The sequence below is a fragment of the Streptopelia decaocto genome, assembly GCF_964273445.1.
Source record: "Streptopelia decaocto genome assembly, chromosome: 9".
NCBI classification, from domain to species: Eukaryota; Metazoa; Chordata; class Aves; order Columbiformes; family Columbidae; genus Streptopelia; species Streptopelia decaocto.
The window spans coordinates 5108700-5122774 of NC_138664.1; the positions used below are offsets into that span (position 1 = coordinate 5108700).

At 52.5% G+C, this 14075-nt stretch overlaps 1 protein-coding gene across 1 annotated transcript; it reads left to right on the forward strand.

Moving 5' to 3' along the window:
- Window positions 1-5020: 5020 nt before the first annotated feature.
- On the forward strand, window positions 5021-12715 carry RHCG (Rh family C glycoprotein; the record flags this gene model as incomplete). Its single annotated transcript, XM_082060712.1, has 10 exons — window positions 5021-5231; window positions 8466-8652; window positions 9125-9275; window positions 9434-9581; window positions 9974-10140; window positions 10814-10951; window positions 11295-11431; window positions 11973-12097; window positions 12463-12536; window positions 12650-12715. 10 exons carry the CDS (start codon window positions 5021-5023, stop codon window positions 12713-12715), a joined length of 1404 nt encoding a protein of 467 aa, XP_081916838.1.
- Window positions 12716-14075: the final 1360 nt, after the last annotated feature.

Consider the following 14075-nt stretch of genomic DNA (forward strand, 5'->3'; position numbering starts at 1 on the left):
CCTTCTCCTTTCCTGCCCACCCCAGTGTATTTGCTCTCGAAGTCCATCCAGCTCCTGGGAAAGCCACCAGAGATGTTTGCTGAGCCCCAGTGACCTGTGTGTTTCCCCCCTACAGTCATGCCTCTGCTTCTCATGTTGCCTCGTGCTTGCGCTGCTCACAGAGACATTCGCCCTCTCCGCCTGCTCCCCAAGGACACAGGCTTCTCTCTCAAACAGAGCCCTTGGACAATCATTTACTTGCTGATAAATGCAGTTTCTCTGGAGGAAGGAGAAGACACAAGAAAAACAATTTATAAATTGGGCTCACATTTGGTTGGCACTTTGACTGAAACAGGGTTTTTTAACTTAAAAAAAGTCTTGCTTTATTTTGACCTTTTTCTAACATTTCTCTCTGAGTGATATTTAAAGGTGAGGGCTGAAAAGGGGGCTGAGAAAACCCAGACCTACATGAACTGTTTGATCTCCCACCATACCACCACTCTGTCCCACCCTGGTGTGAGATTATTTGCTGTTCTGCTGAGCCAGCAATAAAAAAAAGGCTTTGTTTTGGCTTGTCTCAGGTGATTTACTGTCAGGACACTCCTCCAAGACCTGCACAAGGAACGAGTCACCTTTGATACTGGGCAACACCCTGAGACTCCCTTGTGCTGCATGGAGCCTTCTGACCCCCCCAATATCATCCTCCTCCAGTGCCCATGTGCCCAAAGGCTACTGGTAGTGGCTGCTGCTTATTTGCCCACTAATTCTGGAAGAGCAAGTCAAGCTGGGGAAAGGGGCTCCTTGGTGGATCTCCAGGCTGTTTTCTGAGAAGGAAGAGAGCTGCTGGAGGGGAAGGGGGCAAGCTGAAAGGGTTGGCTGTGCTTCTCGGAGGTGGCTTTGGCCTGGGTGTAGCATGATGTGGGATGTCACTGGTGCCTCCTGGGGAGGCAACTTCCCAGTTCCCTGTCTTAACAGAAGAGAACTTCATCTGTTTCCCTTCTAGGCTAGACCACGTGAGCTCTGGGGCAAATCCAGCCAGTAACAAGGACTGGTGCCCGCTGCATGCGGGCTGGCCCAGCCTCACATCCCTGCCCTGGAGAAGTTCTGGAATTGCCTGGTTTCACCCAGTTCTCCTCACTCCAGTGAATCCTTGGAGCTGCCAGGAGATAAAGGAGGGAAAGGCAAGGGTGAGCAGGCAGGGCTGTCAGGCCAGTGCCTGCAACGCTGCAGACGGTGGAGATGGTGCTTCCAGCTCTGCCCTTCCCCAGCACCTCCAGACCTCTGGGGTCCTCGGCTTGGGGGTCACCTCTCAAAGCTGGTACAGTGCCTTGGCCCCAGTGTTGGCTTCAATAACATCTACCAAAACAGTTCGCAGTGAGCCAAGGAGCCCCTGTCTTGTCCTCTCCAGAGTGAAGCTGCCCTGAGCCCTCCAGGCAAGAGAGAGGGATTTCTGTGCACTTTAGATTTTGGTTTTACATCTCTCAAGTATTTTTAGTGCTTGTAAAAGTGAAAAACTGAGAGAAGACACAACTGAGACCAGTACTGTATAACCCTCACACAGAGCCTTCCCAGGGCAACTGAGACCTGAGTGCTGCCAGCCTGGTCCCACATCTCCAGGGCAGGAGGGCAAATGTACCTGCTCCTCTTCCCCCAGCATCATCCCAATGATTTTCTGGGGAAACCTTGCTGCTCTTACAGGTGCTGGACATGATGTACCAAATCCAGTGGTAGACCAGGCAAGTGTTGCTTCCAGCCCACATTGTGCTGCCTCACACTGGTGTGGAGTTTCCAAATGGGCTTTTAAGCAGGTTGGCGTTTGTGACTGGAGCACGGTGAAATCTGCCCCATGCGTCCCATCACACAGTTAGGTACCTAGTAGGATGGACACAAAGGATTTGGTGTAACCCACTGCAGGAAGCACTCTGCCTGCATTGCTGGCAGCCTTGTCAGCCTTTCTGGCATTACTCTGGTCCTGCAAAGGAGCCTGGAGAGAATCTGGTCATTTAATGGTTCTCACGGTGTGGCAGCCAGCGAAGCATGCCCAGCTGGATGGGACTGCAGTGGCAAAGGACTGATCTGCAGGGCGATAAGAAGGGTCAGCACGAAGTGGTGCAGCAAGGTGAGACTATCAGGCCAGCCAAAAAGCTATTAGCCTTTGTCCTCAGCCTCCAGACGCCGGAGAGAGGGGCCAGGGACAGCAGGTGGGACAGAGCTGCTGCCTCCTGGGCTCTGCAAGGGCTTCACAGGCTGCTTTTCTGGGGACACTGCAATTTTAGTGAAACTTTAGCTTGGAAATCCCTGCAGTTTGGTTTCTTCTGCTAAAAGGGTGATCACAGAGCATAATTGCTGGTGGCTACACTACCCGGTCGTAGCAAGTTCCCCTGTGATACAAAATGCTCCTCTGTGCCTCCGTGTTCTCTTTCACAGAATCACAGAATGTCAGGGATTGGAAGGGACCTGGAAAGCTCATCCAGTGCAATCCCCCCATGGAGCAGGAACACCCAGATGAGGTTACACAGGAAAGTGTTCAGGCGGGTTGGAATGTCTGCAGAGAAGGAGACTCCACAACCCCCCTGGGCAGCCTGCGCCAGGCTCTGCCACCCTCACTGAGAAGAAGTTTCTTCTCAAATTTAAGTGGAACCTCTTGTGTTCCAATTTGAACCCATTACCCCTTGTCCTACTGTTGGTTGTCACTGAGAAGAGCCTGGCTTCAGCCTCGTGACACTCACCCTTTATATATTTGTAAACATTAGTAAGGTCACCCCTCAGTCTCCTCTTTTCCAAGCTAAAGAGACCCAGCTCCCTCAGCCTTTCCTCATAAGGAAGATGCTCCACTCAAGGTGTCTAAGAGCTGCTGTAAGGTCTGGCTGAAGACCGTTCCTACCATGTAGGCGGCAGAACATGCAACTATCAACAGTGCTTCTAGTGATTAGGGCTCAGGTATTATTTAGGGATTTCGGCTTCTTTCTAGCTGGAGATCTCTTCTTTCCTGGTGCACAGAGCTGAGAACACCCCGCAGAGACCATGTGTCATGGGAGACCCAAAACCACAGTGGGTGGGTCCTGAGCAGCATCACTCAAGGGAGTGCCCATCCTCAGGACAGCAACAACATCCACTTGTTTTAGGTGTCCCCACCAAGTGACCCTGGCCCAGCCAAAGCCGGCTGAAGCTCTGCTCGTGCAGTGTAAAGGGCTGGGCAGATGGAGCTCCCTTCTCCTTAGCACCAGCATGGATGGGAGGGGAACGGTGCTGGTCTGGACCCTTGGAAAGACAAGCGTAGCACTGTTTTGTGGCCCTGACCTCCCAGTGCTCCCCCAGGGCTGCAGGAAGAAGCCTGCACCCAATGTTCTCCCATGGTTGGCATTCACTCGCTGTCAGTGTTCATTTGCTCTCTTACTCCCAGGTGACCCTCCCTGGTGTGTCTGGATCACTGGCTGGTTCCTCTGCCATACAGAAGTGCTCCTGAGCTGCATCTCCCTGGCTCTTCCCAAAACTGCCTCTGCCCTGCTGCCTGCACGGGGCTCAAATAAGGTTGAAGAAGGATTTTGTGTGGCCTTCAGTCTCTTCAAGATCATCCACAACATTTTTCTGCCATCTGTCATTTTGAGAAGAATGCAAACAAGAAAAAAAACAAAACAAAAACAAAACCAAATTATTGCCTAATCAACACAGAAATCAGTGTTGCTTGCTCAGCCTGCAGGCCACAATTAGATGCCATCAGCAAATTTAGGCAGCTTGCCTGGGCTGCAGTCTTTCATCCCTTGAAGACTGACAGGCGTCTCTGGGATCTGCAGGCAGAGGAAGGAGCTGGGACCCACTTGGAGGTCTCAGCTGGCTCTTTGGGGAAAGAGCACACAGTTCAAAACCATGGGAAGAAAGGAGCATTGTGTTTATTAACTAAAGGAAGCCCCATAGCAGAGGAGGGGACATTTAGGCTGCAGCTCTGAGGTCTCCTGCACCATCTCAGAGAACTGCCCTGGTTCACACAGCCCCAGCCTGGCTCATGTCGATGGAAGGGTGCACTGGGTAAATCATTCTGGGAGATGATGGATCATGTGTCACTTCCATATCCCTATAGACACATGGCAGCCTTGTCTGTGCGTGTGTGTACAACCTGAGTGTCTTATTTGAAGCACGTATCTTCCTTCTGGGACTGTCCCATACCAGGACCTGCACCCAGTGACTCAGGCTGCCTTGGCAGGGATGTGGGGAGGCCCCACAGCTCACCCCGTTTGCTCTGGGTCAGAGATGGCTGCTCTGAGGAGGGTGTGGGCAGCCCCAGGCAGACCCACACAGCAGGGCTGTGTCCCCCCATCTCCACACCCAGGACAGAAACTCTTAGGAGGAAACAGGCCCCGGTGACAGTTTGGTGTTGCCCAAGAGGCTCTGGGATTTGCTGTGCAGGGGGTGGCAAGCCTGTTGCCACATACCTCCACCCTGGCTTGCACGGTGTGGTCGACTGTCCAGGTGCAGGCTGCAAAGCGGGGAGCAGGACAGTCTCACCCCAAGGCAAAGAGTCGCCTGGGGCTGCTCCCTTGTGACCTGTGGGACATGGGCAGGGGGACAGCTGAGAGCTGGAGCAAGGAGGACCCTGCCTTCCTGCTCAGTGCCGGCTGGGGAAGGGTGCTTGCAGAGCCAGGGGGTGTGAGGGGAGCACCCAGTGCGGGAAGGAGGGTGCTGGGCATGGTGGTGGTCAGGGTGCTCCTGCGAGGGCAAGCGAAGGGGTGCGGGGCCAGGCAGAGCAGGGGGCAGGACACCCAGGCTCCACTCCCTGCTCCCACTGGCCTCCACATCTTCTTGTCCCCAGGGAGGCAGAGCTCAGAGGAGCTCAGAGGGGGAAAGACCTGTCCCTCCTCCCAGGGAGGAAGGAGGGCAAGAGGAGCAAACCTGCCAAAGTTCCTGAACTCTGAAATGTGATCCTGCCGCAGGCACCTCCCTGGGCCCCACCTCGCCCTCTCCAACCTATATATGTCACCTGCTTTGGCCGGGTGTGAGGGACACGGGCTCACACAGTCTGCCAGGACCCCAGGGATCCCTGCGGATGGAGCGGCCGAGGCACCAGGGGATGGCGAAGAACACTTACATGCGCTGGCGGCTGCCGCTCGTGTGCCTCCTCTGGGAGGTGGCCATGATCGTCCTCTTCGGGGTCTTTGTGCGCTTCAACCCCGAAGCCGACGCACACTGGGAGGAAGAGAAGAGACATAGGAACCTGACCAGTGACATAGAGAATGATTTCTACTTCAGATATCCATGTGAGTACTTGGGAAGCCTAATCCTGGTGCTGGCTGGTCCCCATCCCATCCCATCCCATCCCATCCCATCCCGTCCCATCACTTGTCAGAGGTCACTTCTCCACCCATTGCTGGAAAATCAGGCTCTTGCCTTGAGGCTGATTTGGCGCACACCAGAGAGCAAGAGAAAAGCCTCATGACCCTCCAGTGCTCTTGGGGCTCTGTCAGCAGGGCACTGTGACACCAGTACGTGATGGCTTTTTTTCCAGGAATAGAGCTGACGTGTTCCCAGCACCCTGCAAGTTTCAGCTTGCTGCCCCCTCCCTCAGCTCTAGATCAGAGCAAGCTTTTCTGTGCATGCAGAGGAACGGCTGTCGAGATCCTGTGACATCTTCCTCCCCTTCCTACATCCTCCCCCTCACTAGTAAATTACCCTTTAGCTACTGGCATTTCGCTGCCGGAGCCCTCCTAACCTGCCAGCTTCCCAGGGCTCTTGGATCACTGCATTGTATTGCCAGGGGGATTATTCAGGTGGTTAAAGCTCTTCTGGCCAGGCCGTGCCTTTGGCCAGCTTTGATCTCCAGGGCTGGTCATCTTTGCGAGCGGTTGGAAACAGGCTGCTTCTGCAGGCAATTGTTTCCAAGGAAGCAACAGGCCTGAGTCATGCATCTATTTAGAACATTTCCATTAAAAACACCTGCTAAATCAAAGGAGCTATAGAAACCTGTAGCTGCTGAGGATTAACTAGTTCAGAAAAGGATTTGCTTACAGAAACCTGCTGCTCAGCCAGCCTCTGAGATAGTCTATGGCCATGGCTGCCCTGGACTGACCCTTGAGATGTGCCCTTGGGACTAACCCCACACAGGTTGAGGGCTGCTCTTGTCACTGATGTGCTGGGAGGACAGCAAGGTCCAAGAAAGAGCCTTCAGGAGCTAAGGACATGACATCTCTTCTGTACTCATATCCCACCCCTGCTCCGCAGCGCAAAATATTCCCCTGCAAATGGCTGCATGGATTCGCGTAACTAAATCAACCTGAGAGCAACTTCTTAGCTCAGTTTAGCTTTGAATATGTTTCTGTTTCAGATCTGAGGAAGGGCTCATGTGCCCAAAAGCACAGATGGTTTTTCTCCATTATCTAATCAGAAATATTCTCTCTCTGCAAAGAGGGACAAACACGGCAGGGTGACCAAATGCTGGCATTGTGATCCCTGTGTCCATCCAGCATGCAGAAAGACAGTGGGATGGTTGAACACTCAAGGATCATTCGTATTAATGTTTCTGTGACTGCTGTTGTCCATAGGACGGGTCTGCAATGGCAGTGGGATAGGAGTGACAACCTGACAGCTCCTCCAAGCCCAGAGCTGACTGGGAAGGCAAGAGAGGGAAGCCTGTACATGGCTGTGTCAGTGGTGTCCATTGCCAGGTCCAGTCTGTGTGACAATTCCTCCTCATTTTGAATCAGACAGTGATGTTCCCTAACGGGTCACTCAGCCACTCTCTAGGGAAAATAAATGAGATTCTCCAGCACAGGTAGTGTTCCCAAAGCCTAGACACTGCCTCTTGATAGTGACAGCAATTGTCCTTCAACAAAAGCGAGGTTACAAAACCTTTAGGGCATGGCAGCACTTGGGCTGCCTCCAAACTATGCCAACACCAAGAGAAAACAAATGCAAGAGTTAGAATAATGCTTTAGACTGGGTGTAGTTTGAAGAAAGACCTGCTCTTCCTCCTGGCTTTGTACAGGTCTAACACACAGTGGGGATCCTCTGGGTTTTCAGAGGGCACACAGTCTGCAGCTTTAACTCTGAGCTCTGTATTTCTGCTTTCAGGATGAAAGTGGGAATATATAATGCAAATGGCAGCAGATAATTCTAGCTGTGTTTTGTGCTGCTTACATTGGAGAAGAGAGGTTGGGAGAATAAATACAGCTGCAGAGGGACAGTCTGTGGGATTGTATGGTAAAATCAGAGTTAGGAAGACTGTTTCTTAGGACATGCATTTGAAGCAGATCTTGTCTCCTTCCATTTTTAACAAGTGATTTCATAGGCATGGAAGGCATTTTTTAATTTTTAAAAACAAGCAGATTAACCTGTCTGCGACATGGCACTACATTGCTGGAGCCCGTCCAAATGCTTGTCCTTAAACAAGTTTCAAGATCTTGTAAAGCACCAAAGGACAAAAGCCAAGGCTTCTGCAGAACTACATCTCACCCAGATCCTCACCCAGCCCATAGTGGAAGCAGCAGACACAACCCCACTGTTACTGCAGGAGCAGATCAGGGGCTGCTGGATTTCAGCATGGGGTTCAGGGTAGAGCAGATTCTCAGTCACTGAATTTCCTGTAATGGTTTGTGTGCTGCATAATGCAGAACTTGCTGCCGTAGCTCCATCAATGCTGTGTTTGTCTGTTCTACAGAGTGGGTTTGCTGGTGAGTCTCCCAGCAGGGGAACCCAACCTTGGGTCTCCTGCATTTTTCATGGGCAGAGTGGCCTCCAGAGTGGGGGTTTGTGTGGTTCAATTTGTAAGTATATGGTGTTTCAGCTCAATTAATTGCAAAGTGATGCTTATCTGGTAGAAATGTGCAGCATTAAAAAGTACAGCAGGTTTACTGCACCGAGAAGTTCTTTCAAGAGGCTCACGCAGGTTTGGTTTCCCCCGGGGAAGGGCATCTGAGGGGCTTGAGGTAGCAGGTCTGAGCATTTGTGGGAAGAACTGGGTCTCTGTGGTTTAAACACTCAAAATCTCACAAGGTGGGATCCTGGTCACAAGGATATTTTGCTACTGATTTCAGTGGCATTTAAAAAGGTATTTGTAAACTTCCCTTCTTGCTCTGAGCCATCACTGGGACCCTGCATTGGATGGACCTACCCACAATGAGCACTCATGTCTTTTTAACAAAACTTCACTTTTTATTTTACATGACATTTGCTGAGTTTTTTACAGAAGGGGAAAAAACAATCTGAATAGGAAAATGTTATCTTTTGTACACTCCATTGTTTCCGGTCTTCTCTTGCATGCAGCTTTTAATAGACATTTTTACTTTCAAGACTGAGCCTTTTAACCAAAAGCCAGTTTCCAAAAGCTGAGCTATTCTCAGACTTAGAAATGTGGGGACATGGGGCAAACACACAATTTCTCTTGAATTTCCTCCCTGCTGCCACCAATGTGATTAGTTTCCTTTCACCCTTGACTTCAAACAGCACTTGCAGCCCTGCCTTCCCCACCGAGCTGATGGTCCCTTCTCTCTCCACAGCCTTCCAGGATGTCCACGTGATGATCTTTGTGGGCTTTGGGTTCCTCATGGTGTTCCTCAAGCGTTATGGATTCGGAGCCGTGGGATTCAATTTCCTCCTCGCTGCCTTTGGGATCCAGTGGGCTCTCCTGATGCAAGGCTGGTTCCACTCCTTCGAGAATGGGAAAATCCTCATTGGAGTGGAGAAGTAAGGAAGAGACGGGCTCTGGGATGCCACCTCTTGACCAGCCAGTGGAAGAGCTGGGACAGGAGCAGCTGGCAGCGCCTGTGCCTTTGTTACCTGCAAATGAGTCTCTAAAATGTTGTCTTCCCTCCATATATCTCCACTTGCTTTCCACCTTTGAGCCCAAAGGTACTTGCTGTTGTGCTGGTACTGCTCAAAGGGAAATGTGAGATGAGTGCCACCCCTTAGTCCCAAGCCAAGTGCCATGGATGCCAGTGCTGAAAACATACATAATCCACATTATTTAAATAATTTGTGGGAAAGCACCTGTCCTGGGCAGTGTGTCAGAATGGGAGGAAGGTCTGTGGGAGATCCAGGGCTGGCTCTAAATCACCTATTTGTCTTCAGGTGGGATCTCTAGAGCTCGGGGTGGGTGAGGGTGAGTTACAGAAGAGTATTCTCTCACTAACCACATTTATCCTTCCCCTTTTTCCAGCCTGATCAATGCTGATTTCTGTGTGGGCTCTGTGTGCATTGCCTTTGGGGCCATCCTGGGCAAAACCAGCCCCATACAGCTCCTTGTCATGACTTTGTTTCAAGTCACACTCTTCGCAGTGAATGAGTACATCCTCCTCAACCTCCTTCATGTAAGGCTTTATGCAGCATTTTTGTCCCTCTCTCCCCATGACTGAGTGCAGGCTGGATGAATGGGTGGGCAGATGAGTTGGACATGATGCAAACCAGACCTCAGCTCCAAAACAAGTGACAACTGCAGAAGCAAACCTCTCTTTTCCCATGGCTGCAGGTTAAGGATGCTGGTGGCTCCATGACCATTCACACCTTTGGAGCTTATTTTGGCCTCATGGTGACACGTATCCTGTACAGACCCAACCTGGAGCAGAGTAAGGACAAGCAGGGCTCCGTGTACCAATCTGACCTCTTCGCTATGATCGGTGAGTCAGCCCCTGCCTCAGGGGCGCTGGTACATGCAGACCACTTGCCTGCAGAGGGCTGGTCCCTCCTTTGTCCCTGGGAAAACCAAACTGAAACCAGGATGTGGCTCTGAGAAGCTCTGTGTCCCAGTCTTCCACCTCTCAGAGCTCCTCAGCTCCTTTCATCAGTAGCTGGCCTGAGATAGCACCTTTGAAGACAAGGATGCATTTTGGTTCCCCCTCTCTTCCAGCCCCTCCTGATGCTCCCATCATGGGTTGTGCTGCTCCAGGGCAGCAGGACTGTGGGATTTAATTTTCCCCCGTGCAGAAAGATATAATTTAGAGTTTTTTTCACCCCTTGAATTATCTCTTTTCCCTTTCTCTTCTTTGTCACCTCCTCTCCATCCCACCAGGTACCCTGTATCTATGGATGTACTGGCCCAGTTTTAACTCAGCAATTTCTGAGCATGGGGATGCCCAGCACCGGGCTGCCATTAATACCTACTGCTCGCTGGCTGCTTGTGTCCTCACCACAGTGGCCTTCTCCAGCATGCTGCAGAAGAAAGGCAAGCTTGACATGGTAAGCTGGGAGAAGAGCCATGCACTGCCCAGGGGATGTATAATGAGGTTGACTGAGGGTTCAGTAAGCAAGTGGTGCTTGTCCTTTGCTGAACAAATACTGGGTTTCAGGGCACAATGATGCAACCAGCCTCCAGCCAGAAACCCAGAGGCTGTATTGAACAAGCAGATGGGGAGTGAGTCCTGCAGTGCCTGAGGTGCAGGGTGATGTCCTGCACGTGGTGGACCTCAGTCACAGCAGGGACTGGACTTGCCTAAATTGCTACTGATGGGCATGTTGCAGAGCCACGTTTGGCTGAGCAGGGGCTGCGCAGCAGCTCGTGAGCAATCGGGGGGCTGACTTGTACGTGTTATGTGTGTGGGTGACATGTCTCTGTGACAGCAGAGCTTGCATGACACATGGGTGAGACAATTTCCATCTCATCACAACTCCCCATCCAGATTTGTGGATGCAAAGAATGTGTGTGGTACGGGGAGTGGGAGTCTATGTGCACCTGTGCTACAGACAGAGGCTGCCTGTTCTTCTCTTGTTTTTCACCAACAAGCAGGAAAATGGGCCCTGATATTTCCTCTGGAAACATTTTCAGAGCTGATTCTCCCGCTTTGCCTTTTGTACCACCCCTGAGCAATTGCAATCTCCCTGAGATGCCAACACAGGGCGTTTTTTTCTACAGGTCCACATCCAGAACGCAACGCTGGCGGGCGGCGTGGCCGTGGGCACCAGCGCGGAGATGATGCTGACTCCATACGGCTCCCTCATTGTGGGGTTCATCTGTGGCATCGTGTCCACAGTGGGGTATGTCTACCTCACGGTGAGTGCTGCTCTAGAGGTCTGCAGCCCTGGTCCTGCTAAGGAGACCAGAAATCGATTTACTTCCGTTTAAGGGTTCCTACTTTCCATCATCTATTTAGATGCACTTCTGACTTCATTTACAGCCCCAAAATGTTCAGGAAGGTTCAGTCTCCCAACAGGACAGTGTTTGGAGGACATGTTGTTATTTTATCTTCAGTTTGGCCCACATCTTTGTCTAAAAGCCCTTTAATGGGACACAATATAACCCTTCTCTGTGTATTCCAGACCCCTATGGAGGAAACTAATCCTTTTCCAGGGCTGTGCTCATCTCCCTGATCACTCTCTACCTCCTTTCTTCTCAGCCTTTTTTGGAGTCCAGGTTGCACATCCAGGACACGTGTGGCATCCACAATCTCCATGCCATGCCGGGCCTTATTGGGGGCATCGTGGGGGCCATCACTGCAGCTGCAGCCACAGAGGAGGTATACGGAAAGGAAGGGTAAGACAGCTTGAAACTCTTCCATGAAAATAGATTTTACCTGGGGCTCCTTGGGCTGGGAGCAAGGAGTGATTAACAGCCCTTGTTAATTGTCCAGAGTTGCACCTTTCCCCCTCAAAAACATGGGGGTGCACTGGCTATGTCAGGCTTACTGAAGTGTAAAAGGCTCATCTCTTGCAGACTCTGGTGGCCTCAGAAAGTGAGCCACAACCCTTCTGCTTGGCATTATTCTGGGGAATAGTGGGTGGGGAAGTGTTCCTCCTTCACCCCTGCATAGTTTTTTGGGGGTCAGGTAGGGCTTGGATGTCTGAAAGACAAACAAAATGTTTATTTTTCAGGATAGTCCTGGATAAAGCTTTGCCAGGGGCCATATGAGAAGGAAGTGTGCAGTTTTTTGTGTCAGTGCGACACTCTCCTGGTCCATTGCAGAAGAGGGATGGGGTGAGGGAGGAGGCCCCAAGGGAGCAGGGCAACACGGCTCCTCTGGGGCTGGAGAAGATCTCCTGCTGGGAGCAATCCTCGCCATTTCTGCCCTTGGCAGGTTCATCAAGGCATTTGACTTCACCGGCCCATACAAGACGCGGACACCCAGCGTCCAAGGAGGGTTCCAGGCAGCTGGCATTTTTGTGTCCCTGCTGATGGCTTTAGCTGGAGGGGCCCTTGTGGGTAAGCAGGAGGGGAACACGGAGAGGGGAGGGTTGAATCCAGCCTGTTGCTAAAATGGAGGTGTCCACGTACTGCTGCCTGTGGCTGGATGTGTCCTGCCCGCTTGCATGGCGAGGGCTGCAGCCCCTGGCTTGCTCCCGTTTGGATGCTGTGTAACAGGACACCCCAAAGCTCACGGGAGCTGGGGAAACCGGGGAGCAAGCTCAAATGGGTTGGGAGAAAAGTGGAGATGGGCACCAAGCACCATGCCAGCGTGCATTTGTCCCTTTTGTTGCCGGGACGGGTGGACTCTTGCCATCCGCTCCCTGCCTACATCCCATGCGCATTATGGTCCCCTGCCCACCGCGCTGCCCGGCTGCTTCCAGGGGCCATCCTGAAGCTACCCATCTGGGGCGACCCCGCCGACGAGAACTGCTTCGAGGACGACGTTTACTGGGAGGTGAGGCGGGGGGCGGCGCGGCCGAGGTTTGCGGTCGCGGCCGGGAGCGGGGAGGGGGCGGAGGGCACAAGGTGGCGCTGTCGCCCCGCGGCGCTCAGGAGGTTCTGCCGCAGGTGCCGGAGGACGAGGAGAGCGACGTGTACCACATGCACAACCCCGACAAGCCCGCCTCGCCCTGAGCCGCCCGCCGCCCCCCGACAAGGGCTCTGCCTCCTCGGGATGGGGGGCGGCGTGGCTGCCCCCACCGCAGGACCCCGGGCCCCCCTCCTTGGGGGCGAAGGCTCGTTTGCTCCCCGTGAGGATGAAGCGCCCAGCTCTGCCCTTCTCTACAGTTTTTGTAACGAACTGTTATCAATCAAATAAAAACACGTTCTTCTTTGCAGAGCTGTGCTCCTTTGTGTGAGTAGTAGAGCGGGACGGGATGTCACCCAGAGCCGCAGTGGCACAGGGCACCTACTGGCAGAGATCTTGGCTGGTGGGGGTAAAGCAGAGGCTCTGGGACACCCCCGGTGCCCAGGGACCAAAGTGGATGCACAAGCAATGGCGATGGGGAGGAGACACTTGGCTCAGGACCTGGCACCTTAAAATACAGCAGCCAGAGGCAGCAGCCAGGCTGTCCATGGCGGGGGCTGAGCCTGTGTGGGAAGCACCGGCTGGGCTGGTGTGGCTTTTTTGGAGGGGGATGTCACGCTGCCATCCAAGGGTCAGCTTTGCCTCTGGCTACACTTTTACATGCCTCCACCATCACCTTCTCAGCTGCTCTACTGAGGCCCCCACCAGTTCCTCAGGAACCTTGTTTGCCTGTGTGTCGCAGGCCGGCAAGACCCTTTCCTCTTCTTAGATCTCAGCCATTTCTTCCAGTGTCATCAAGCTGCTGCTTCCATTTAGCAGGGTTATCCTGATGGGCAGAGCGTAAAGCCAGAGCACAGCCCCTGGCTCTTAGCCACACCATGAGGTTTCAGCCAGAGTTGGAGGAGACAGGAATGAAAATCAGACCGAAAACCCACATGTTTTCCAGGATGATATGATACAAGGCACAGGAGAAGAAAAGCCGGGGAGGGGGTGGGTGGGAAGGAGGTAGGAGGGCTGATAGGTCTCATCACCGCGTCTAGCTGTAATTCTCACACCTGAGGGGGGGAGTCAAAAGTAGCTATTCACATCCCCTTGGGATATGACACCCTCATTTTCCATGCTGGGTAAAGACAAAAACCCTTTACAACATGTTTCTGGAATTTGTCAGCGGCTGCCAGCAGCAGCATATTAATTAAATGTCGGCAAAGATGGAAGTAAGAGGCTCCGCTCTAATTGGACACTTTGCTTGGTGGAGCTGAAAAACATTGTGACAGAGGAGGAGGCGCCAAAACACTGTGTTCCCCCACCATAGCATGGGGACGGGGACAGCCAGGCGCAGGAGATGCTCTCTTCTGAACCGGCATTACCTCTGGCCTGAGACAACCTTGCCATCGAAAAAATAAGAGTAACAAAACGAGAAAAGGCCTAAAATCCTCCAGAGGCAAGGTCTCAAGCACAGCAGCAGCA